The sequence below is a fragment of the Salvia hispanica genome, chromosome 3 (genome assembly GCF_023119035.1).
Source record: "Salvia hispanica cultivar TCC Black 2014 chromosome 3, UniMelb_Shisp_WGS_1.0, whole genome shotgun sequence".
Taxonomy (NCBI): Eukaryota; Viridiplantae; Streptophyta; class Magnoliopsida; order Lamiales; family Lamiaceae; genus Salvia; species Salvia hispanica.
The window spans coordinates 41,984,810-42,008,431 of record NC_062967.1 but is presented as its reverse complement, the minus strand read 5'-3'; the positions used below and the strand labels follow the sequence as shown (position 1 = coordinate 42,008,431).

Below are 23,622 nucleotides of genomic sequence, written 5' to 3'. Positions count from 1 at the left end.
GAAGAAAAAAATAAAGGAATGATTTTATAGAAGTGATTGGAGAGGAAAGAAAGAGAGATGAGAGAATAGATGTGTGTTTGTGTATAAAATGGAGAATGGAGAAGAGTATATATAGAATATAAAAATAAAAACAAATTAAAAATATGACTGTTCAACGGTCATATTATCATTTTTTTTAAAATTTTTTTTTTTGAAAAATCTGATTTAAAAAAAAAAAAATTGAATTATGACGTCATAAATCCGACGCCCACTCGCGGGTCGAGACATCTCGTCTCATCGAGACGAGACGGGAGCCGCAACGCTGTCTCGATGCCATCTCGTCTCGTCGAGACGAGACCGAGACCGCAACGAGGCAGCGTTGCGGATGCTCTTACAATTCCAAGTAGTACTAGTACCAAAGACATGAAGCACACTATTACAAAGGGTGGGAATTTGCCACCGCTCTTGTGGCCACAACAATACACATACCGGTTCACATCGATGCAGGTATTGTCATGGTTGTCACCGTTATGAAGTGAAGGGCCTGAATTATCAAGGAACTGCGTCCACTCGGTAGTGGGATCAACATGGTCAACAAACTCATTTTCGGACCCTTCAGGCTCGGGTACGTTGTATTCAACATACCCATCTAGCTGCGCCTTGATGGGGTCAACCGACATCTCTCGGCGTATGAATTCATGCAATAGGAAACATGACATTATTAAACGAATTTGGGTTTTGATAGGGTAGTACGAATCACTACGTAGTATACCCCACCGCATCTTTAACATCGCAAATGCACGTTCAATGATATTTCTAGCTTTGGTGTGACGCATGTTGACATCTCTTTAGGATTCTGCGGGCTTGCATTCCCTGATGCCCATTCCTTTAGATGGTACTGCACACCCTTGTATGGTGTCAAGAAACCGTTGCTATTAGCATATCCATTGTCGCATAGATAATAGCACCCTGAAATATTACGCCAAACGTTATTTGTAAATATGTGGATAGCTAAGCATACCCTGTTGTAATATATTCAACGCATCGAAGTGTTTCAAGCTTACCGACCTTGAGGAACCTTCAGACCCCGGTCACGACTAATTGCATCACGTAAAATCCGAGTCACCAGCGGACCCCTCCCAACCTGGTAGCACGTACACGAACTGCATGTTACGGTCGCAAACCACTAGAGCATTGGTTGCGATTTGACCTTTGCGGGTTCGGTAACGAGGCTTGTCCGTATTGCTGACTAATACATTGATGTGCGTACCGACGAGTGCACCAAGACATCCCTGGTCATATGCAGCAAGGTAAACAACAAAAGGAATGCAACAAAACAACGTAAATAACGAGACAAGCGGTTTAATTGTACCCGAAACCACTTCCAACGGTAGTTAACGCAATCTGCCGCGCCGGCACTGGCTTGGACAACAAAACCCCATGTAGGTTGAGAACAACGGCCAAAACTTTGTTCATGTAGTTCGAAACCGTGGATCCCGACCTCCAAAACTAAAATTTGGCCATGCGGTTCTTTTGGTGGTGTGCTAAAACGATGATGAACATGGCAACCTGCTCCTCCACACCCATGCACTTTCCATTTTTTAGACCAGAACGGAGAAAGAGAACGCGACAAAGCCGACAGAATGTGTTCCGATCCAATCGTAAATTAGCGACGCAGTCATAATTGGTAACATTAACCAACCTATCAAGATGCTTCACTTGCATTGACATTTTTTTGATGACACTATATCCCCGTGCTTCCTCAACAATAACCCTTCTTTTGCGCCGGCTGGTGCAAGTAATGTACTCGTGCACAAGGATTGTTGTTTCTATGCGCAACACATGCATTATACTCCCTTCGTCCCACTTTAGCAGTCCCATTGACTTTTCTGCACTCGTTTTGTAAAAATGATAATAAATAGTTGAAGTGGAGAAATAATAAAGTGAAAAATAGAATAATGTAGATAAGACTCTTCTCTATATTACTCTCTTTTTTACTTTATTATTTCTCCACTTTAACTATTTATTATCATTTTTACAAAATGAGTGCAGAAAAGTCAATGAGACTGCTAAAGTGGGACGGAGGGAGTATTCTCTAACACCATCAACAGTCGCGCGTTATCACTAGCGGGAGCCCTCATCTATCAGGCAATCAAAGCAACGACATAACAAAAAAACTCGTGTAACAACAGATCCACACAAGTATTAAACCGATGTCAAATGTTAATACACTGTACAAGGATAATGTATGGTCAATGAAATATAATCGCTTACCTGCCCAAACTAACACCGTCTTTCCAAGATTTTGACTTCGTCGGAGGCTATCTTGTCGTACAACCAAACGGATCTGGATGTGTAACCTTCAAAAGGACAAGTGTTAGATCCACATAAATATAACCGGAAAACACTGTGTTTGATAAAAAGTAGTGGGTTTTATACGTTCCCGACAACCTGACGGCGGCGGATTCGTGGTGGTTCCTTGAAGTTGCTGCGACAACGGAGGAAGAGATGGAGAGTGCAGACCTAGAGAGAGAAAGAACAAAAGGAGAATGACAATTCCAAATGAACACGGAAGGCGGAGAGGGGGGGGGGAACCAAAAAAGTTAGGGTCACTTTGGTAATATCGCCGCCATTTCGTCGTCACTGTTGCGGAGCAGAATTCCAATATCAAGTTGGCTCTGTGATTTATTTCAAGCAAAAGTCAACATAAATAGTGCGGGCCGGCGTCGATCTCGAGGGCCATGCAGCTTAATTTATTGAACACTGAACCATCATCGATGCCCCGAATTGACCACATTTCTTGGCAATTAGTCAACACCGAACATGCCCTTAATATAAATAATCTAATTAGCTCATATACCTATCTATCACTGAAATTAAATGTTACAAGTCCGGAAAGTAAAAAAATTAAACCAATAAATTGCTTGTCGTAAAAAACTAATTAATCCCTCTCATTCTCATGTCTAAAATTTGCATCACGGATGTAATTTCAGAGAAAGTGGGGTCTAAGCCCATATTCGGCAATTTCGCTATCCACACCATAAAATGAAATTCGATGAGGACTTAAATCATTGAGCAAAAATGAAGATCACCCAAAATTAGTGTATATTTCAATGGTGATGGCTGATTAATATCGACAATCGAAAAATAAGAAAAGGCAAACCTTTAAAGGTCCGAAATCGGTGTGGATGTATGGATATTCACCTTTTGATTAATTAGTTGAGTATTATACCAAAGCTATATACGTCACATTTCTCATTGTACGTTGATCACCTTAGGTGCCATGTAGATCAATGTACCTAATTTTCCAAAATCAAAAAATGAAAAAATTAGCAATATCAAAGCATAACTAAATAAATTAGGGTTATCAAGATTCAAGATTAATTAAATGTATTAATATAATATATGGGTGGAATTGGATTAAGGGTACTGCACTAGGGTGAAACTATATATACTCCTAAATAATATAGAACTAATTAAAAACAATTAATATTCATAAATGTATTAAATTATCGTCAAAAGATTACAATTGTGTATTCCAAATTTAAAGAATCACGATATATTATGAAATCTCCTATAATTAATAAAACAAATCTATCACCATTATTTTTCTGAAAACCTTGATATTACATATCACTGAAAAATAACTTCACCATCACAAATTGACAATGATAGAAATTAATTATATCATAAGCTCTTCATTATTGATAGAAATTAAATTTATCACTTCACCATCACGATATATTAATAATACGCAAATATTGGGTTCAAATCCCACTGCTGTCGTGAGTTGCTTCCATTTCACAGACACAAGTGTGAGGCCTTGAGAGATGGGCTTCTGGAAGCCAGTGGGTTAAAGCTTCCTCCTTAATGGGCTAGGCTACTACGTATCCTGATTGAACCCCCTCACATGATGTCCGGCCGAAGTGTTGGGGCCGCCAAGGCGATGGAATCGCCTTTTTACAATAATATCGCAAATATTGATATAAATGAAGAAAATAGATGAGAGATAACGATAGAGAAAGAACCACTTAAGATTCGATAACTCATCTTAAGGCGAAAATTTTTCAAATTACCATAACCGAAATCTCAATACATCCACACCGATTTCGATTTTGAGTAATATTTTTTGCTCGGAAATTCGTATATACAAATACACAAATACAACACAAATACATTGATGTTCGACATGCTACGGTCTAAAAAATTGTGGGTATTAATGGGTCCAACTGTCACATGTTGCACATTCCAGTATAAAAGAAATGAGTATGGTGAAATCTAAAAATTTATTCTTTTATAATTTAAAAATTAACTTATTTGAGAGCTTGTTACTTTAGAGAAAGGAAGAAGAAACATAAATTGAAGCTCAACAAACTACCAATCATTGATAGTATTACTTTAGGAAACTATACTATCTATTCCTCTAACTCTTCAACTGTCTATTCCTTCAATTAAAAGAAAAAGAAAAGAACTCTTCTAGTATTTCTAGTTCTATGTTAATTTCGTCTTTATCAATTTCACTCTTTAGTAAAGAACTAAAGATTGTTATATACTTTCTGACTATCAAGTGTCCTCGTATTTAATAAAAAGAAAAATAATACTATATGATTTGTGTGTGAGTGTGTATAAAAGGTGATGGATACTATATTTTACAACAAAATATATAGTATAATGCAATAATATGTTTAATCCACCGCCATTACAAGATCTTGCCATTTTCTTTTTTCTTTCTTTATTCAAAGATCGATTTTCGATATGTGACCCACAAAAGATTGGTGCATTATTATTGCCTCGCCCACCGTTACGACACACCAAAGAATAATCTTAAATAAAACTCTCTCTCAATAATGATATTATATGATTCAAATAAAGTAACTTGAAGGTTGGAAGAAGTTTCTTTAACAATTTATCTAATATTTTTGAATAATTTATAATCATAGATTGACAACACAGCTACCTACATTAACAGAATGAATCATAGAATAAAATATATGGTATATACCAAAGCACATATATTTATATATATTGGGCTCGTAAATTGTTATCATCTGATCATGCTGGAATTTTTGACTATAAAGATTCGAGCTTTTATTCGTTTTTAGTTATGGCATGCTTCTTTACGTACCCATAGAGGAATGATGACTGATGATTTTTTGCTAAGGAAAATTATGGTTAATTATATCCTAAACTATTTGACATTTAATTGAAGTATTCATAATTAAATATACTACTATGAATTATTTATGAATTAACAAAAATATATGTACACTTTTGACATTATTTTTAATGATGTTGTTTTGTTAATTAGTTTTTTTGTTATTTACTTCCTTTATTGTGCATAAAGCTAAACGTTTTCCTTTTCGATTACAAGATTTTATACAATACTATTTTATGAATAAAATGAAGAGAGAATATATATAGAGGGAGTAAAGTAGAAATGACACTATTTCCATTTTAGAAAACGTGCCACTTAACGAGATATCCAAAAAAAATTGAATCATGTTAAATAGGACATGTGGAATATTATATTATGTGTTATTCTTTTAGTTTAGATTTAATGTTAAGTTGATTTTGTTAGTATTTATATTATCACCATTCTTGAATCTTAATATGCTTCGATCCCCAGTTTTTGGCTTAGTTTCAGCATTTTCTCCTTTGTGAAGAAAAGTAATAGGAGCAGTACTATTGCATAAAGGACTATGGAGTATATATAGAACATTTTACGCAAATATCAAGAAAATAGAGATATACTAGTACATCATAATCTATATTCACTTCGTCCCCAAAGAATATATATACGCTTTGGGTTCGGCACGAATTTTAATAAAAAATTAGTAAAATAAAAGAGATATAGAGAGAAAAATTATAAAGTATTGTTAGTGAAGAATGAGTTCTACCTCATTAGAGAGAAAAGTCTTTCCAAAATTAGAAAGTGTATATTCTTGTGGATGGACTAGAAAAGAAAAAAGTACATATTCTTGTGGGACTGAGGGAGTACTTTAAAGTTTTGAGTAAATGCCAAAATTGGTCCTGAACATGTGGTCATATTACGTTTTTGGTCATAAACATTATCTTTTGGATTTTGTGGTCCCGAGTCAAGAATACTGGAGAAGCTTCCCTGCCCGCGGCCGCCGAGGAAGCGCTGCCCCATCTCCACCTACCAATTCAACGGAGCCAGGGAGTTCTTCAATCTGCCGGAGCTCGAATCCATAATCATGTGCCATGATTGATTTCGAGTTTGGATTTTTAAGGCTTTTTGGATGAATCTGTTTTACCTTAACAAACAAAAGGAGAGATTTTGATATAGATTCTTCATTCTTGTGTGTTGAGCTCACCTAACTTCCTTTCTCACAATTTTTCTTTTGTTTCTCTCATAATTAGGGAATTAATTATGGAGTAAAAAATCAGAATTAAAAGTTAAATTTGGTCAAAATCGGGATTAAACAATTAACCGTTAGTTTTTAACGAAAATATTGACAGAGGACCAAAATGATCAAATTTTCATATATTCAGGACCACAAAATCCAAAAGATAATGTTTAGGACCAAAAACGTAAAATGATCATATGTTCAGGACCAATTTTGGCGTTTACTCTAAAGTTTTTAATGATGGCGAGATTGAGTATACACGTTAATATATCCTTCCAAATTCATAATATTTTAACACCCAATAAACATTCCTTAAACATTGAAAATATTAAGGAGGAAAAATGAAATACAGAGGAAAAATGAAATACAGTTAAAAAAAATATGTTTATAAGTTATAACGATATGCAAAATAAATATACATAGTCTTATATCTTTTTAATCGTTTTTTTGTACTATCTAGTGTCGGATGCATAATTTACATTCTACTAATATGACCGAAAATAAACACACAAATATAGAATGGTGGTGATTTATCGTAATACCATTACTGAAAATGGGGGTAGATGAACCGTGGTCCTTCATTTTATTAATAGACATTTAAGATACAATTTATTGAATTTCCAACTATTAAACTGCATTAGGTCCATCAACAATGTCGATATTAATTGCTTTACATTAATATAATTGTTTCATTTTCCCAGTGGATATGAATTGTGACACCTAAGTATTATTGAGCTATTATGATCTTCTTTATGATTCCAGTAGTCGTTTGACAAGATATTACATTCTAAACCATGTTAATTTGTACCCTTTTTGTATCTACCTTCGTTCATGATGACTTTAATGGATGTCATAAATATTGTTTTTGTGTAATTCCAAAAAATTCACAATCCATTCATAGCTGTATTATTTTTTTTAAAAAAAAATAAGCAAACAGGTCCAATGTAAAAAAAACCAAACAGCAGCAAGAGAGTTACTCAACAACCCATCAATAACACTGTAAAAAACCAGCACACTCACCCAATAACCAAAAATGCAAAAGCAACCCCCATGCAATCCATCAAGTTTATACTTTTTGACTCTTTATGTTTTCATATCTCTCGCCCACTTTTTAATGCAATTCAACTCATCAAGTGTTTAACTTGGAGGGGAAATTTAGGAGCACAAACTTGTAATCCAAGCTCAGCGCCATAGGATAAGTTTCGGATCGTAGCTAATGTTATATTATTGATTTGTATCTCTGATTTATGTTTACTATGAATTCTTGTACATAGTATCATTTGCGAGATATGTGTTTCAGTTACCGATTTAAGATTTTAAAAATTGCAGAACATATCGATATTTACATTAATTTTTATGCGGTTGAACAAATATGAGATTTTCATAATAGAAAGTGTAGCTCGACGTTCACACTTTGTGCTGATTCATAAGTGAGAGGTGTATAATTGCATCGCCAAAATTATTTCGTTTATCATTTAAATTCAATAGCTGGTTGACGGGATTTATCCAGTAGACTAGACTCACATGTATGTTATTTATTAGGCTAATGTTGATCTAATAAATTCACTAGAGATATATTATGGTCCCATAACTTTCGTCCGATGTATTGTACTGAGTCTACTGACCTAATTACAAAATTGATATTGATTTATTGCACACATAGTTTATAGTTAGACACTTATTTCCAATTTTCTTTTCTACTACTATACAAATTTAGTTTGTGAGACTTATCACCCTAAATTTACTAGATATATTGTTAGAGATCATTTCCACGCATGCTATCTTTATTTTGAAGAGTAAAGTTCAATTTTGTAGTTTTAAAGGTAACATATATTAAAAATGACAAATTGTTGGAACTTTGGTATTTTTCAATTGTCGCATGATCTTAATTGGAGAAAATTAAATCAGATGTGGTACACAGAAAATGCACCTAGTCAAAACCATGTCTTAAATTTTTAAATAAAAATTCGCTAGTGCACCTAGTCAGTCATATTTTTAACTTTTACATATGTACATGCCATTTTCAATAAATTAAAATACGTAGGATGCCAAAATTTGTAACTGTGAGATATACTTAATTGAAAAAAAAATCAAAAGTATGATATAATTGGCTAGTTGAAAATTATGAAGGTGGTCAGAAATTAACCAAATTTTATAAATATTTTTTTTGACATTTTCTTATAAAATTGTAACTAATATGATTAATTGTTATGTATATATTCCATGTTTGGAACCTAGAAGCACTGTAGTCTACAGTACATGCCAATGGAACTCGTGACAAATTATACAGTTATAGATTAGTTAGCAATTACTCTTGCAAGTTTAGATATTGAAACTTGACAGATGACAAGACATATAAGATTCATAGGAATGAAATTTGTAAGAATTGAAAAGGTTAATATAATAACTAGTAGCATTTCATTCTCCACCAAACTCCCTAGAAATAAATATTGTATTCATGAACAACTATATTATATTGTCACACCATATCATTAATTTCTGTAGTTTCGTCTTTTGTTCATTCATACCAAAATATATCAATACCTTTTATTTTATAAGTAAATATCACGCATATTTATACAATCTTTGTCGTTTAGCACTAGCAAAGCAAAAATAGTTAAATCTTCTTAACTTTAATTTGTAATTATCTCAATCTAACGGTTCCACCTATTCATCTTAGAGAAGTAATGCTTTTTAATTTTTTATTTCAACATATAATTAATAGACGGCCTCTTAAATTGGCTGGAAAAGACATGTGATGCAACGATGAATTTATAAGAACTAATATGACCCGTAAATTTTCGTTAAATAAAATATTATAATTGATCATTCTTAAAAGAACAATAGGAAACTTTATTTGAATTAAAGAAATTGATATTATCTAAAAAGGTGGGCATAAAATTGGGGAAGATAAAAATAGTTCTAAACAAATGGCACTTTACTTGGCCTCTTGGGGATCTGTTGAACAATCACACCTTCTGATGAAGCAACAAAAATTCCTCCAAATTTCATTACAAAAATCAACTAAAAAAATAAATAAATAAAGTTAAAGATGTTCACTTTTCCCTATTCCCATGGGGAAGATTTGTCTTTCCCTTTACCATCACCACCTTACAATTCTTGCTTCTCATTTTGATCTCGAATCTTTTCTCTCTCTCTTTCTTTTATTCTTCTTTTCTCTTTATCAAAATATGTCACTCTCTTACAAACTTGGGATCAAACCCTCTCCCCATTGCTTCTTTTTCAGTGTTTGTCTCCATTCCAAATAGTGCTTTTTTCACAAAAATTTACATCATCGAATTCCATAGATCGTAAAGTAACATATATAGTAACATCTTCTAATATGGTATGATCAAAAAGCATAAGTTAAAAAGACAATGTACAACTAATTAGTCCCAAACAATATAAAATTAAATAAAAAAACATCATAACATCTTATTCCTCCTTAATGAACTTAATCACCGGGAGAGACGACTAGCAATAGCGCAATTCGTATCGAAATGAGTAGTCTCGTACACGGGCAGCTCCTCACTATACCTATTACTCCCGAAAAACGCTAGGTGGTCGAGCTCAAACAAGTCTGAACTCGAATCACTAAGACAATCCTCTTCATCATCAGTACATAAAACATCAACTCTTTTAGTATTTTGTCTTTTTGCAATAAACTCGGCCTTCTTGCCCACCTTCAACTCGATCGGGGGTAGTGGAGGCCGCCCGAACCGGCCCGAATCCCCACTACCCAAATTTTTGTGCCGGTCAACGACTTCTTCATTGACCGGTTCAAACCTCACTCTTCTCCGCTCCCCGTCCCTCGTCTTCTCCCGAGGCGAATACTTGCTCAAACACGACCGCGAGTACGATGACGCCGACGAGCACGCCGTCGACGACGACAACGACTTATCGTCTCGGGATTCGATCTTCTTCCCACTTGCATTGCTAAAGAGCGAATTAATAAAGGTAGTGAGCCTCCCACCGGGAGAAATCGGCTGCTTAACTTTCTTCAAATTCGCATAAATCTTCAACGCCCTCGATTTGGACTTGATCAAATCATCCTCGGCCGGTCCGGTCCGGACCGGTTTCGGCCGGGTGGTGAAGCAGGAGAGCTTCGCCTTGGACCGGGTGGCCGAGGCAAAAAACTCGGTGTCGGAAGAGGAGAGGGCGCCAGAGCTGTCGGAAGACGACGACGTGGAGCTGAAGAAAACGACGTCGTTTTCGTGGACATGTTCTTGATTTTTTCTTCTCATTGCGGCGGCGGCTCTCTCCTTCTCCATCCATTTCTCGACGAGGGATGTTCTCGCGGCTTCTCTGTTGTCGGCATTGGCGTCGATTGAGCGGTAGATTTCGTCGAGGAGAGTGGAGGAGAAAGAAGGCGGATTTTTGTCGTTTTTTCTTGACTTTTGGGTTTGGTTTCTGCATAGTTTTTCTCGAGAATACATTTTTGTTTGATGGAGAAGCTGAGGTGTTTGGGGCTATAAGCGTAGGGGAAAAAGGGTGGAAGGAAAAGGGGCGATGAAGAGAGAAAGAGAGAGAGGGAGCTTGAGGTTGAAGATGGATTGGAGAGAAATGAATAGAAGAGAAAGGATATAAAGGAGTTGGCACGCGCGGTCTTTGACAGCTTGGTGTTTGATTATTGGATTATTATTGAATTTTCCTAAAAAAGCATAATTTTCGTTTTCAAATCTAATTAGTTTGATTGAATAAGATTAGCGTAATAGGGAAATAGTTAATTGGCTAATTCGGTTACGAAAATGAATGGGAGGAGTCATGACTTATGACGATCTTGTAATGTGTACATTGATTTTAAATTTTGAATGAAATTTATATTTTAGGAGTAGATATTTTTCTTAGTTAGTGTTTGGAGGTGAAGTTTATTCCATTTCAGAAAAACTTTGTTGAGTAATGGCGCATTATGCGCTCTTCATTTTATTAGGAAGATTATGAGTTATACGGTAATTATATACTATCTCGTCCTACTTTATCAGTCGCAGTTGAATTGTATTCGGGTTTTAAAAAAATATAAAGGAAAATTAGTGAAAAAAATAATACTCCCTCCGTCCCGCTTTAGCAGTCCCATTGACTTTTTTGTCATTTTTTTGTAAAAAGTCTTATCTACATTATTATCTCTTTTACTTTACCATTTCTCCACTTTAACTATTTTTTATCATTTTTACAAAAAGATGGCAGAAAAGTCAATGGGACTGCTAAAGCGGGACGGAGGGAGTAAAATATTATAAGCGGTCATAGTTTTTCGACCATCTCTAAACAAGGTTGATTTAAATTTGCATTTTTGATGTGGATTTTTTTTACATGCAAAACCAGTCATATATGCACTTTTTTTACAAGATAAGGAATTTGCGAATTTGCAATCCTTTTGTGTGCTTGCCTTTTCTTTAATTCATATTAGTAAATAATTAAACTGGGATACGGTTTAGATTTTTACTTCGAACTGCCAAAAAAGAGATGAATTAATGTGAGAGACAAATCATATACTACTATTTAACAAATTGAAAGTGGCATGTATATAAAATTTGAAACGCAACAAGTAAACGTAATAGATCCAACACTATTCAATTTGCCAACTTATTTTAGAAAATTTATATTTATAATATGTACTACATAGACCAATTGATATTGTACCTTAATTTGCGAGATACAATATAGTGAAGTGATAAAGTAGTTAATTAATGGTACCAATTGCAGATATATGTTTGCCGTGGAGACTAGAGAGACACTCATTTCTTGAAATGCAATTTAGTAGCTTTAATTACAGAAAACCAGTGTTGAATAAGTAGACTAACAATTTATTTTTATATAATTTTTAAAATATCTGCTAATAGTAAATGGTTGTTTCACTTGGAAAGAAAAAGCTGGTAACGTTGAGAATAGGAATCATGTTCAATAAAAGTACTAATAAAGCGAATAATTGGAATTTTTGGTAAAAATAGTATTTTGGTTATTTTATATGGTCCGTTAGATAACCGATGTATGCTAATAATAATTTTTAACTTATAATAAAAATAATAAAAAATAGTAGTACTAGTATAATTTATTGTCCGTGCATATTATACCAAAAAAATCAAGAAAAAAAAAGAAAGGTTATTTTAAATAAATTTATGCTGAAAAAGTGACTAGAGAAATATATTCATCCAACAAAATACAATTAAATTAAAATAATTTTGTAAATTTTTTTGAAAGGAAGCGGATGAGAGAAGTAAACAAAGATGTCGACGAGGTTAATGATTATCGTTTTTATAATGGTAATTATATTTTAATTGATCACTTTCTTATTGAAGAGTTGCTCTGGCTTATCTTCGGAATATATATATTTCCAGGTGTGCAAGGCAAGTTAGGAATATCAGAAATATTAAATACTAGATTTTTATGATAGAAATGTGCAAATTATATTACTAGTTAGGACTTAGGTCGAGGAAAAAAAATTGAAAATCGAATTTTTGAAATGAATCACATTGAAATCAAAACTTAATTTAGTTTTGTTACATTGCTATTCATGATCAATTCGATTTTGTTTTTAGTGAAATTCTATTTTTTTATATCGTCCAATACATAAAAAATAAACAAATAAAACTTGAAATTATTTGTGTATATATTTTAACTGAATTTGATACATACAATCTAAATAAAACAACTTAAAATTGTAAACATTCTAATAAACTTAGCTGCCTCATTTTCAACCGAGGCTTTTGAATTTGCCTAGACGAATTAAAATTTTAAACGGTACTTATCACTCACAGTTAACAATCTTCTAAAATCACAACAATATATCTCGAATTGAGGATATATTATGGTATTTTTTTTGTTTACATTTTTGGATTTTCAGGTGGAGTTTTATTCAAATTTTGTTTAGTTAATTAAGTTTAATTTTTTTATAAAATTCAATTTTTTGATTTCATCAAAAAATCAAATCGAAACTGAATGCTCGCCCCAAATATTACTCCAACTCCGGCCTAAATTAAGTTTTATTAGTGTACTTTTGCAAGAGCATGCACTATAAGTTTATTTAATAATGAGCATTTTGATTGAGATAAATAAAAAATGAAAGTGAGTCATTTTCAGGGACGAAGCTAGTGTATAAACTTCCTATATGATTGAATAAAATACTTTTATTAAGTCATCATATAACTCACGTTATAGCTCGCTATGTTGTTAATGATCTCTTTATATTTAATGAAATATCTATAATTTTGTTGGTGATTTAATAGTAGTAAAAACGTCCTGCAGTTAACTGTATATCAATGAATTTTTGACCTATCAAATCACTATAAAAGATTTTGCCTAAATTACCACACACGAACATTCGCTTTTATTCTAATTGAGCCCTGATCATGGTCCTTAATTCTGGCAATTAAAATTTCATTTTCATCAATTATTCCTGCAGTTGACTGTATATCCATGTTTTTTTTTGTCAATTTTGACATTGATTTTAGTATGAAAATATACAAAACTAGGCTATCAAACCATATAATTTTTCTCAAAATCTAAATTAATGGGACATTGTGAAAAAGTCAAAGTTATAATATGATTATTTTTAAAGTTATGGAATTGACTATAATTTTTTTTTTGAGTTTTATATCACGACATCTTTCACCAACATAGAAGTAAATGACCCTTATACCATTGAAAATATTTAATTTTAGTAGGGATTCCTATCTTTTTGGGTACTTCCATGACCAAAATAATTGGGTTTTAACTACAAAGAATAAATTGTTGGTGGAGCCATTTTATTTTTATTTTTTTCTTTAAAGTTTTGTGAGATTTGGTGAAACAATTAGGAGGCATCTTTGTCTCTACTGAATTTAACCAATATTTATTTATTATTCGTGCTCTTATATTAGATAATTTAATTTGTAACGCCTTAAATAATTCCCTACCAAACTGACTCAATTAGACAGCCGCGCACATGCACACCAACAACAACTATTGCATTTGACTCTATTTCATTTTCATTTATTTTTCAATTCTCATTTAGTAATTTTTTGGGTGGTTGTTATTTACATAATTTAAGCGGTTGGAATGTTTTATTTTATCGCTTCATTATGTATATTGGTAATAATGGACCTCTTATTTCTTTAAAATAAATGATTATTGTTTTATAGAACGATGATCACTCCTCACATATATTCTTACAACATTACTTTATACAAGCAACTTATTTTTTCATGTATCTAAATGCTAACAACTCCTTATTGGATGTACACATTTTGAAATTCTGAATTTGAATTTAGATCGACTATACACATTTTGAAATTCTGAATTTGAATTTAGATCGAATGCTCTTTTCGATGTAATACAAATGCATTTATACAATTTTCAATTTTGTTTTATTCAAAGTCAACACATTCACTAAATCACTAAGAAGGTAAGTTTGTTTTTAAAGGTAAATATTAAAGTTGGCTTTTTACAAATTATAATAATTGTGGGAGCCTATTGATACGGGGTAAATTAGTTTAAATTACGTCAATTAAAGCACCCAATTGACTAATTAATGGAGGAGCCTCAAGGTTTAAAATATAGAGGAAAATTAGCAGTTAATTATTTCTAACCTTCGTTGGTTTAAAATTTAAATTTTTAATCATGGTAACTTTTGCAGTAGGCGCCTTGAATAGTTGAATTAGCTTTCCAATAGTTTATTACACTAGAATCCGTAAATAGTATTCTCTCTGTTTGTTTAAAAGTCTCATTTCTTGTACAACACAGATTTTTAAAAATATTTAGAAAAGTGCATGACAAAAAGTTAGTGGAATATGAGTTTAATATGTATATATTAGTTTTAAATGAAATGAGAATGAAATAAGTTAATGGAATGTGAGACTCTATTACTCTCTCCGTTCCATAGTAATAGAGTCATTTTGTCATTTTGGTACGTTCTGTAGTAATAGAGTCATTTCCATTTTCAGTAAAAGTCAACACATTTTTTTCACACTTACTTTACTCTGTCTTACTTTTTTCTCTCTTCATTTCTCTACCTTTTTCATTTTACACTCTTTATTCTCCCTCTAATTAACTCACCTAATATAATTTTTCTTAATCTCCGTGCCGAAAAGAAACGACTCTATTACTATGAAATGGAGAGAGTACCATTTATGGTAAAAGTGAACCGGAACTCCTATTCGCGAATGAACTAAAATGGAAAAACGAAACTCTTATTCGCGGACAGAAGGAGTATATGATGAAGAGGCCAGTAATTATCAGAAATAATTTGTCAAAGAGTAAGGTTAATTACGAGGCAAAATAGAGAAAAGCCTGGAAATATTTAATATAATGATAAACAACCAAATTTTGTACAACCAAAACAAGATTATATTAACTATTTTGATGTGTTAATTAAATATTAAAATAATAAATATAGTTAGTTAACAAATTAAAAAAATTTATTAGTCTTTGGCCTCATTTTCAATTTTTTATTTTTATATTTGAATTATTTCTCTATAATTTTTTAAATTTGAATTAAAATATGCATTAATTACATTTTATGGTAAAAAAAAATTTAAAAATTATACAAAAATACCATAATATTTGCACGTTCCCTATACTATATGTATGTCTATACTTTTTAATTAAATGTATATATAAATTACTTTTTCTTTCAAATAAATCAATTTTTGGTCGTACAAAATTTGGTTGCATAGACTTATTGAAAAGTTAAAGCTTCAGTTTCAATTAACAGGGTGTCACATCTTGGAATGAACATTAGATTTACAGAATGATTGATGCTTCGAAGTATTTTATGTAGGTACATTTTATAACAAAAATTGTTGGGTTCCTAAATTGCACTAATTACTAGTGAGTTAATTATAAAAATAGTTACTGGAAAACTAGGATCACTTATTTTATTTGTGATTTTCAGTATTAGCAATTGGAGTAGCACGTTTGAAGTCATTTTGCACTGATTTTTAACACTAAATTATCCTTTTTTGACCACCCGTAGCCATGTTTAACCATCATTTGTTCATCACAAAATAATTTTTGTAGGCTTTCTTGATAGAGGTGTATCCACGATTTTCAATTTAAGGATATGACATATAATTTCTGCAACTTGAAGCTTCAAATTGTGTCCTCTTTCTTCTCTTTATTATGTTATTTCAAAAAAAATCTGTCTTCATTATTTTCATTAACAAACTTTACTATATTTTAATTATGAGATATTGACACCTAATATCATGTAACTTTCAAAATGATGGATTTTTTCCACGAACTTTGAAATTGACAAATAATATCATAAACTTTACACCGAGTTTGTTATTTACTCACCAATAAAAAAATTTAGGCTATATTAATAGATTGAAGAACAAATTTGGAGGGTGTGCTTCAAGTAAACTATTCTCGAATATTGAAAATTTTGAAGCTCTCGAAGTTGTTGTCGAGAAACTATGAAAAAAAATGATATTATTTGCCGGAATTTTTTCATTGGTGGGAAATAACAAACTCGGGGTAAAATTCGTGATATTATTTGCCAATTTCAAAGTTCATGAGAAAAATCCAACTTTTTAAAAGTTACTACGTGATATTAAGTGCCAATATACCTTTAATTAAAGTAGATTACTCCACTTTCTAGTGTTACTGTTTAGGTGAATTCTGCTATTAGAAATGGAGGTTCTTAGATTTTTTGGAATTTTCATATCATTCATAGTTCATCTTAGACAGTAAATTTTACAATAAAAATACTATTGAAGATATATATTTTATAGATATAAATATAATGACTATATAGTAAAATGGTTTATTTGAGAAAATAAGGTATAGACGTAAATCCGAAGTAAACCTTTGAACATAAATTATACATAAGCAAAGTTTCAATTTGTTTTGGGGGATATCATTCAAATGTGGGTATGTCATTATCACTATAAAAAAAATCAATTACAATTGCAAAAATGAGTCAATGATTGGATATACTACGTGCTACTACCTTCGTCCCTCAAAATTTGCTACACTTTGACCCGACACGGATTTTAAGAAATGTAATGGAAAGTGAGTTGAAAAAGTTGGTGAGATGTGAGTCCTACTTTTAAGTATTAGTTTTATAATAAAATGTGAGTAAGAATGAGTTAGTGGAATATGAGGTCCACTATTAAAAATGGTAAAAGCGAAGTGTATCAAATTTCAGGGACGGACCGAAATGGTAATATGTATCAAATTTTCAGGGACAGAGATAGTAATATGCTTCCGAGGTAAATAAATTGAAAAAAAGACCAAAATATTTCATAATAACATAAAAGGACCTCAAATGTACTACTCATATATGTAAAGGTTATTTTTCCTAAGTGAGATCTTCGTTTTGCAATTCACTCAAAAACATAATATGTTGAATATTTGATCAAACAATATTTTCTTCTAGTAGTTGTTATATGCATAGATATGATGACATGAAGATATTAAAAATCGATCGCGATCATGACAGCATGGTCAAAATCGAAGAATAATTTAATATTTCATGTTTTTATTAGATCTTTTAAGTAAATTATTTATCATCAACAAATATTATACCATATATTTACGAAATACCTATAATATGAATCAATGCCTTTTCCTCTTTTTTGCTCCCTTAATCGCTACCAAGATCACATGACTTTTCCTCTTTTTTGGATCGGTTAATGCCCAGTTAAATTATATACAACTATGATATAGTAGTAGGCAACATCACTTTCTAAGCAGAGACCTCTGCGAATTGGTCGCTCAATTGGGGTTTTGTCGATTGAGAATCTGATACATTTATTTATTTATTTTAATTTTATGTATTTAATACCAAAGTATGTGTTGCATATTTTGGACCAATACTGATCTTGTGGTTTGATCGTGTTACGCTTTCAGCTTAAAGAATATTATGCCCTCAAAAAGCTTATAATCGAACTCACTCCACCAATCGCCCTTTTTCTATTTATAGTACTCCTATTTAAATAACATATAACCACGAAGTTTAGTCATTTATTGGTTGATATTGCAACTTTCAAATATAGTCAAATCTTAATTATGATTTTTTCTCAATTTTCCAGTTGAGTTGGATTTAAAAGAAATTGTGTAAGATGTGGAATTAAGCCAAATCTATGTTTTTTAGTCTGAAAATATAGAGTAGTCGTATAAATTGGACTAATGTATTTTGGCTTCAAAAATATATACAATTTCAATCAAATTCAAATCAGTGAGTGATTCAAAAAAATATCATGATATAATTTAACTATAGTTGAAAATTGTATGATTGACCAAAATTGACAAAACTTTCAAAATTTTCCGATTGTGCAAAACCGTCTAAAAGCCAGAATAATTAAGACAATAATTTAGACTCTAACTCAATATAGAAGACAAGTTATAATTTTACTAGCTTTAATGGGTTTTTGAGTTCAAACTTATTGCACAATTTGACATAAAATTATTGACAGAAGATAATTGAGTTGAGATAACTGATCATCTCCTGCCGTGTACAACCCCCTTACCATTATTTGAAAGTATTTTATCAATTGTTAGTTTGCAAAAATCAACATTTTTAGCATTTAACACTGTTCCATGTATTATTAATTTTATAATATATTTTTTTATTATATACTGAATAAAAATTAATTTATAATTTCATTACACAACCAAAATAACATAATTACAAACATACATATTTCTGCGCATCCTCAACATTGCCAAAGCGTGCCCAAATTTCTTCACCTAGATCTTGTTGAAACTGCCACTGAAAGATTCCACGCCTCATAGAAGATTTTCGAAAAAATAATCCACCATCAGTAGTTGGTTCCCTGCTTCTCTTTCCTGATGTATGTCTTATGATGACATTTATTTGCTTCCCGAGTCTCCTGATAGGCCTCAATTTTCACGCTTCGCCACCTCCCCACATTGCGAGTCAATCGGAGAAAAGCGGTTGCAGTCGATGTCCGACAAACTGTCACCGAATGGAGCATCGTCCTTGCCGAATGGATCGATTCATGTAAATTGCAAAAAAAAGAAGCTTGGGATTGGAGTATGAAATTAGAGTATGAATTGTGTACGATAACCGTTATTTTCAAAACAGAGTCACGTGGCAAGCCGTGATTGGCTCACCGTTCAGCGTACTCTTGCACGGACTAGCGGTGCATGCTTAATGGTAGAGTACGTGGCAGCGTGCGTTGGGAAGGCGCTAAGCACGTGAGATTGGGGTAGAATACTAAATCTATGTGGAGTACTATTGGCACGTGCAGAAGGCATTTTAACTCTGGTGTTGTGTCAGACGTGAAACATCTTTACTGTGCTCGTGCTTGTTGCAGACACCACAAATCTAATTGCATTTTCTATAATTTTGCCACACGCTTAAGCTTAATATTTAATTTATGTTTTAGGCGTGACAATATAATAACAATATCGTTGCTAGATAACGTTTTATATATAAATTAGAGATGTTCTGTTTAAAGAAAATGCATGGTTGATTGAATTTTTCTCTCACTATTCATAATCTCAATGGTTATAATAAGCCATTGGTCAATATTTTTGTCACAAATAATTTTGCATTAGTCCTAGAAAATAGTCTTTTTACTATTATTATTTTACTCTGTTCCATTAAATTAGTCTACTTTCAAACTTTCTTATCACACATTACACTACTAATAAAATGAATCTTACTCTTTATTTACTTTAATTATTCTTTTTTCTTTTAATACTTTACTAATTTTGCATTAGAATATACATTATCCGGCAATAATAATAGTCGAAGTGGAGGAGTTGCCTAATTGAGAGGGTAGTGTACTCTTTAAGCATTGATAAGATACATAGACAAGGGACACTGACTCACTGTCGTTATTCTTTATGCATGTGTTTGCGAGTTTTCTAAAGATTAGATATACATAAATATAATTATCGAATTATGTGATCTGTGGAGATCCCAATGCCCAAAGTATATTGTTGGGGGACCATTTTCCCACTACTAAAATTTCATTACTTACTACTATCATTTTTGCTTCCACCGGAATAAAATATGAATTAAATACTTTAACAACCCACATAGTAAATGCCGATTCTATTAAAACATAATGTAAAAGTAAAACACAATAGCATAAAAATTGTTGAGCACATATAGTTGACGGATTGGATTCTGCTGATACATATTTCTAGTGAATTCATTTAAGATGACATATGTTTCAAATTAGTAATTTGGATGCATTTCCAAAAGTAAACAAATTACCAATAATTTACGATATGAATGTATCACCTTATTGAATGTAAGTGCATCATATATCTGGATTCGAATTCAGTGAGAGGCAAATATTTCAATTTAATTTTAGACCTATTAATTTAATGCCTAATGCAATTATTTTAGAAATTTAGTCTGATTAATAGGCTGCAATGAATTGGTTACAATATGACTCATACTCAATTTTGACATTTGACAGATTGATATAAAAACACATTTCTCTACTGAGAACTTGAAGACAATACGTATAGTACACAGTCCATCAACAAAACGAACTTAAAAACAAGCTATCAAGAGTTGGAATTTTTACTTTGATGGAATAATCATACAACTTAATTTTGTAAGAAGCAACTGTGAAGTAGGCGCGAAAATGAATCATTATTTACCTTATCATATAGGGTCGATGATATTTTGATTATTGGAAATGAATGTTTCATTATGTAATCCCTGAAAATTTAGCTGTCTAGTTTCTTTAAAAAAACAAATTACGCAACAAGTAAGTGTTTAAATGTTCAACATGCAATATTGATTATGAATCTAGATATATATATTTTCTGTCGGTAATTTGTGTATCATTAGACGATCGAGGACAAGAATTACTCACTACCACCTAAGAGCTACATAGCATCACATGTTAGTTATATGTAAAAATTTCATGCATTTGAATAAATGTCTAAGCATGGTTTGCTCCCATAATCAAAATTTAAAAAGTTTGTGTTAGAGCAGAGGGATAGAGTAGGGAAGACGAGATTAACTGAGAGATTGTATACAAATTTTTCTTAGTATAAAACGTCATTTATGTTAAATGTTAATTGTTAGTGTATGTCAAGTAGTCACATAATTATATTACATGGCTTTGTAAAAGTAGTATACATAGAAACAAGAAATTGACATAATTAGACATCACAAACACCAAAATATGGAATAGTCTCCAACGTTGAGAACTAAAACGCCAAATTCATATAGTTATTACCTATGTTTTTTTCACTAATAAGTAGACAACCAACTCCTACATTGTGATGTTACTCTCTCATTCTATCCTCAACAATGCCGCCTTCACAAAAGGTCGTGTGTGTAAAGCAAGTGAAACAAGAGACGGCGGAGGAGTGGGACGAGACGATGCCCCTGCCCGGAGATATCATTGAGGGCGTGGGCGAGGACAGCGCGGACGAGTCTTTTGTCTCGGCTAAGGCACGGGCTGACCTCAACTCTCACCTAGGGAGGATCCATCGCGTGGCCGGGGAGGTGTGGCTGAAGGTGAGGAGAGGGGAGGGGACGATCAAGCTTAGAGTGTGCGTCGTGCCAATTGTGAACGGGAAGCTTCAGAAGAAGTTCACCGTTAGGGCCGCCTCCGACGAGAGGCACGTGGCCGTGCTCGCCGAGATGACGTTCCAAGAGTGCTTTGATTTGCAAGGTACGTTTTCTATATGCTACTTTTATGTGGAAAAATGTTCTAATTTATGCCAGTTTCTTTTTTGTCCATCCACGAGAAACCGTCTTATTCACTTTTTACTACTTTTAGTAATGAATCTCATATTTCAAATTATTTTCACATATTTTATTATAAAACTAATATATAACGGTATGATTCAGATTTCATAACATCTAAGTCAAGTCAACTTTAGATAATTAATAGCGAACATGGGAGTATATATTTAGGATAAAATGTGACAAGCAATTATCACTCGTATGTAGAGATGAGTAGGCGAGTTGTGAATCTAGACTTCAAGGGTTTCCACCGGAAAGGGATCAAATACGATTGGAAGCAAAAGGTGGGCTCGTGTTTGCCCGACCGGCGGTCCACGGTGGTGAGCTCGATTCTCTTCATGCCTTTGTCGAGAGAGCGGGGTATGGAGGCGCCTACCGTTAGAGCGATGGCTTGGTTTTCGGCTGCAATTTCCTCTGGGATTCCTCTGGTCTTCACCAACATTCAAACGGAACAAATCATCACATCAGTATGTTCCTCTCTTTCTAGCTCTAGTCGTATCACTATAAAATAAAATGTTCTAAGGACATTTTTTTAGTTAATTAAGGACGTTAATTAGTGTCTCTAAACACACAACCTCTGCCTTAAAAAGCACCTTCAATCTTGGTGTCTCAACTAAATTATGAGACGCAAATGAAAAACGTTTCAAAAAAGCAAACAATTAAGGTTTAGTGGACAATTGTGCTATCAACTTAAGGACACTTTCCTTTGTGCCAAACAATTTTGGTATATTTATTAAAATTTTCCAACACAAATCATTGCGTTTACAATATTGTTTCCTTATAAAATAAGTTATGTTTGTTTGTTAAAATATGATTATTTCTAACACATATCCGAAGGAGACGAGCCATACAACAAGCAGGCTACAATGCACAAACATGACTACTTTAAACGTCGTGCAAGGCATAAGGCTCTGGTTTCTGCCCGGGCTCGCTGAAGTCCCAATCGAACTATTCCCACAACCGGGAGAGTTTCGATTTGGGATGGACATCAAGCGTACCGAAGAGGTAAAAACTAACATTTTATGTAAAAGATGGGATAGCGTCAAACTGAAGATTTGAAAAAATTGCAGGGCTTCATCTGCGTGAACTCGGTGACCCAAGGGACAGCTGCAGAGCGGGCAGGCCTGGGGCAACTGTTCCATCAGGCAAACAGAACGCGCCACCTGCTCGTGATCTCGAGGCTCAAGGGGAAGAGCTTGATGCCGTCGACAGTCGACTCGGACGGCTTGATTCAGTGCTGTGATAATGCTGATATTAGGCGTGAATTAATTTTTGCTATGGAGAAAGCAGACGGCATTCAGCTGCATCTGATGTCGTGGCCGAATGACACTGTTGTTTCGTCGCCGGCTTCAGCAGTTGCAGCTCTTAGGCTGCCGGAAAGCTACTGATTTTCTGTAAAATGTTTAGAATGAAATGGGAATAAGCAGAGATAAATCGGTCAGATTTCTGTGTTACAAATTGCAATCATTTTAGTGGTTTGGTAATGATATCGTTTTATTACGTGTGCGACTCGCTTTTATTTTTAACAAGTACAATCCCGCAAGTGTACAAGTCTATCATAGCGTTGAGGCTATAATTTTAGTCCTTTTTGTGGGAGAAGAAATTCACGTC

The 23,622-nt window shown here is 33.0% G+C and overlaps 2 protein-coding genes across 2 annotated transcripts; one reads left to right on the top strand and one right to left on the bottom strand.

The window, feature by feature from the left end:
- Positions 1-9,736: 9,736 nt before the first annotated feature.
- On the bottom strand, positions 9,737-10,883 carry LOC125216031 (protein BIG GRAIN 1-like B). Its single transcript, XM_048117634.1, has one exon. It carries the CDS (start codon positions 10,781-10,783, stop codon positions 9,806-9,808), a length of 978 nt encoding a protein of 325 aa, XP_047973591.1. The 5' UTR covers positions 10,784-10,883; the 3' UTR covers positions 9,737-9,805.
- Positions 10,884-21,570: 10,687 nt separating this feature from the next.
- Positions 21,571-23,442, top strand: LOC125210218. The gene is made up of 4 exons (XM_048109788.1): positions 21,571-21,937; positions 22,219-22,478; positions 22,849-23,016; positions 23,082-23,442. The coding sequence occupies exons 1-4, from the start codon at positions 21,571-21,573 to the stop codon at positions 23,397-23,399; spliced, it is 1,113 nt and encodes a 370-aa protein (XP_047965745.1). The 3' UTR covers positions 23,400-23,442.
- The last annotated feature ends 180 nt before the right edge of the window (positions 23,443-23,622 follow it).

Bases quoted from the DNA above. Each gene is read 5' to 3' on its own strand.
- LOC125216031 (XM_048117634.1), bottom strand. From the start codon at position 10,783: ATGTATTCTCGAGAAAAACTATGCAGAAACCAAACCCAAAAGTCAAGA.
- LOC125210218 (XM_048109788.1), top strand. From the start codon at position 21,571: ATGCCGCCTTCACAAAAGGTCGTGTGTGTAAAGCAAGTGAAACAAGAG. The intron at 21,938-22,218 runs GTACGTTTTCTA...ACTCGTATGTAG, and splicing joins AGAGTGCTTTGATTTGCAAG to AGATGAGTAGGCGAGTTGTG. The intron at 22,479-22,848 runs GTATGTTCCTCT...ACATATCCGAAG, and splicing joins CGGAACAAATCATCACATCA to GAGACGAGCCATACAACAAG.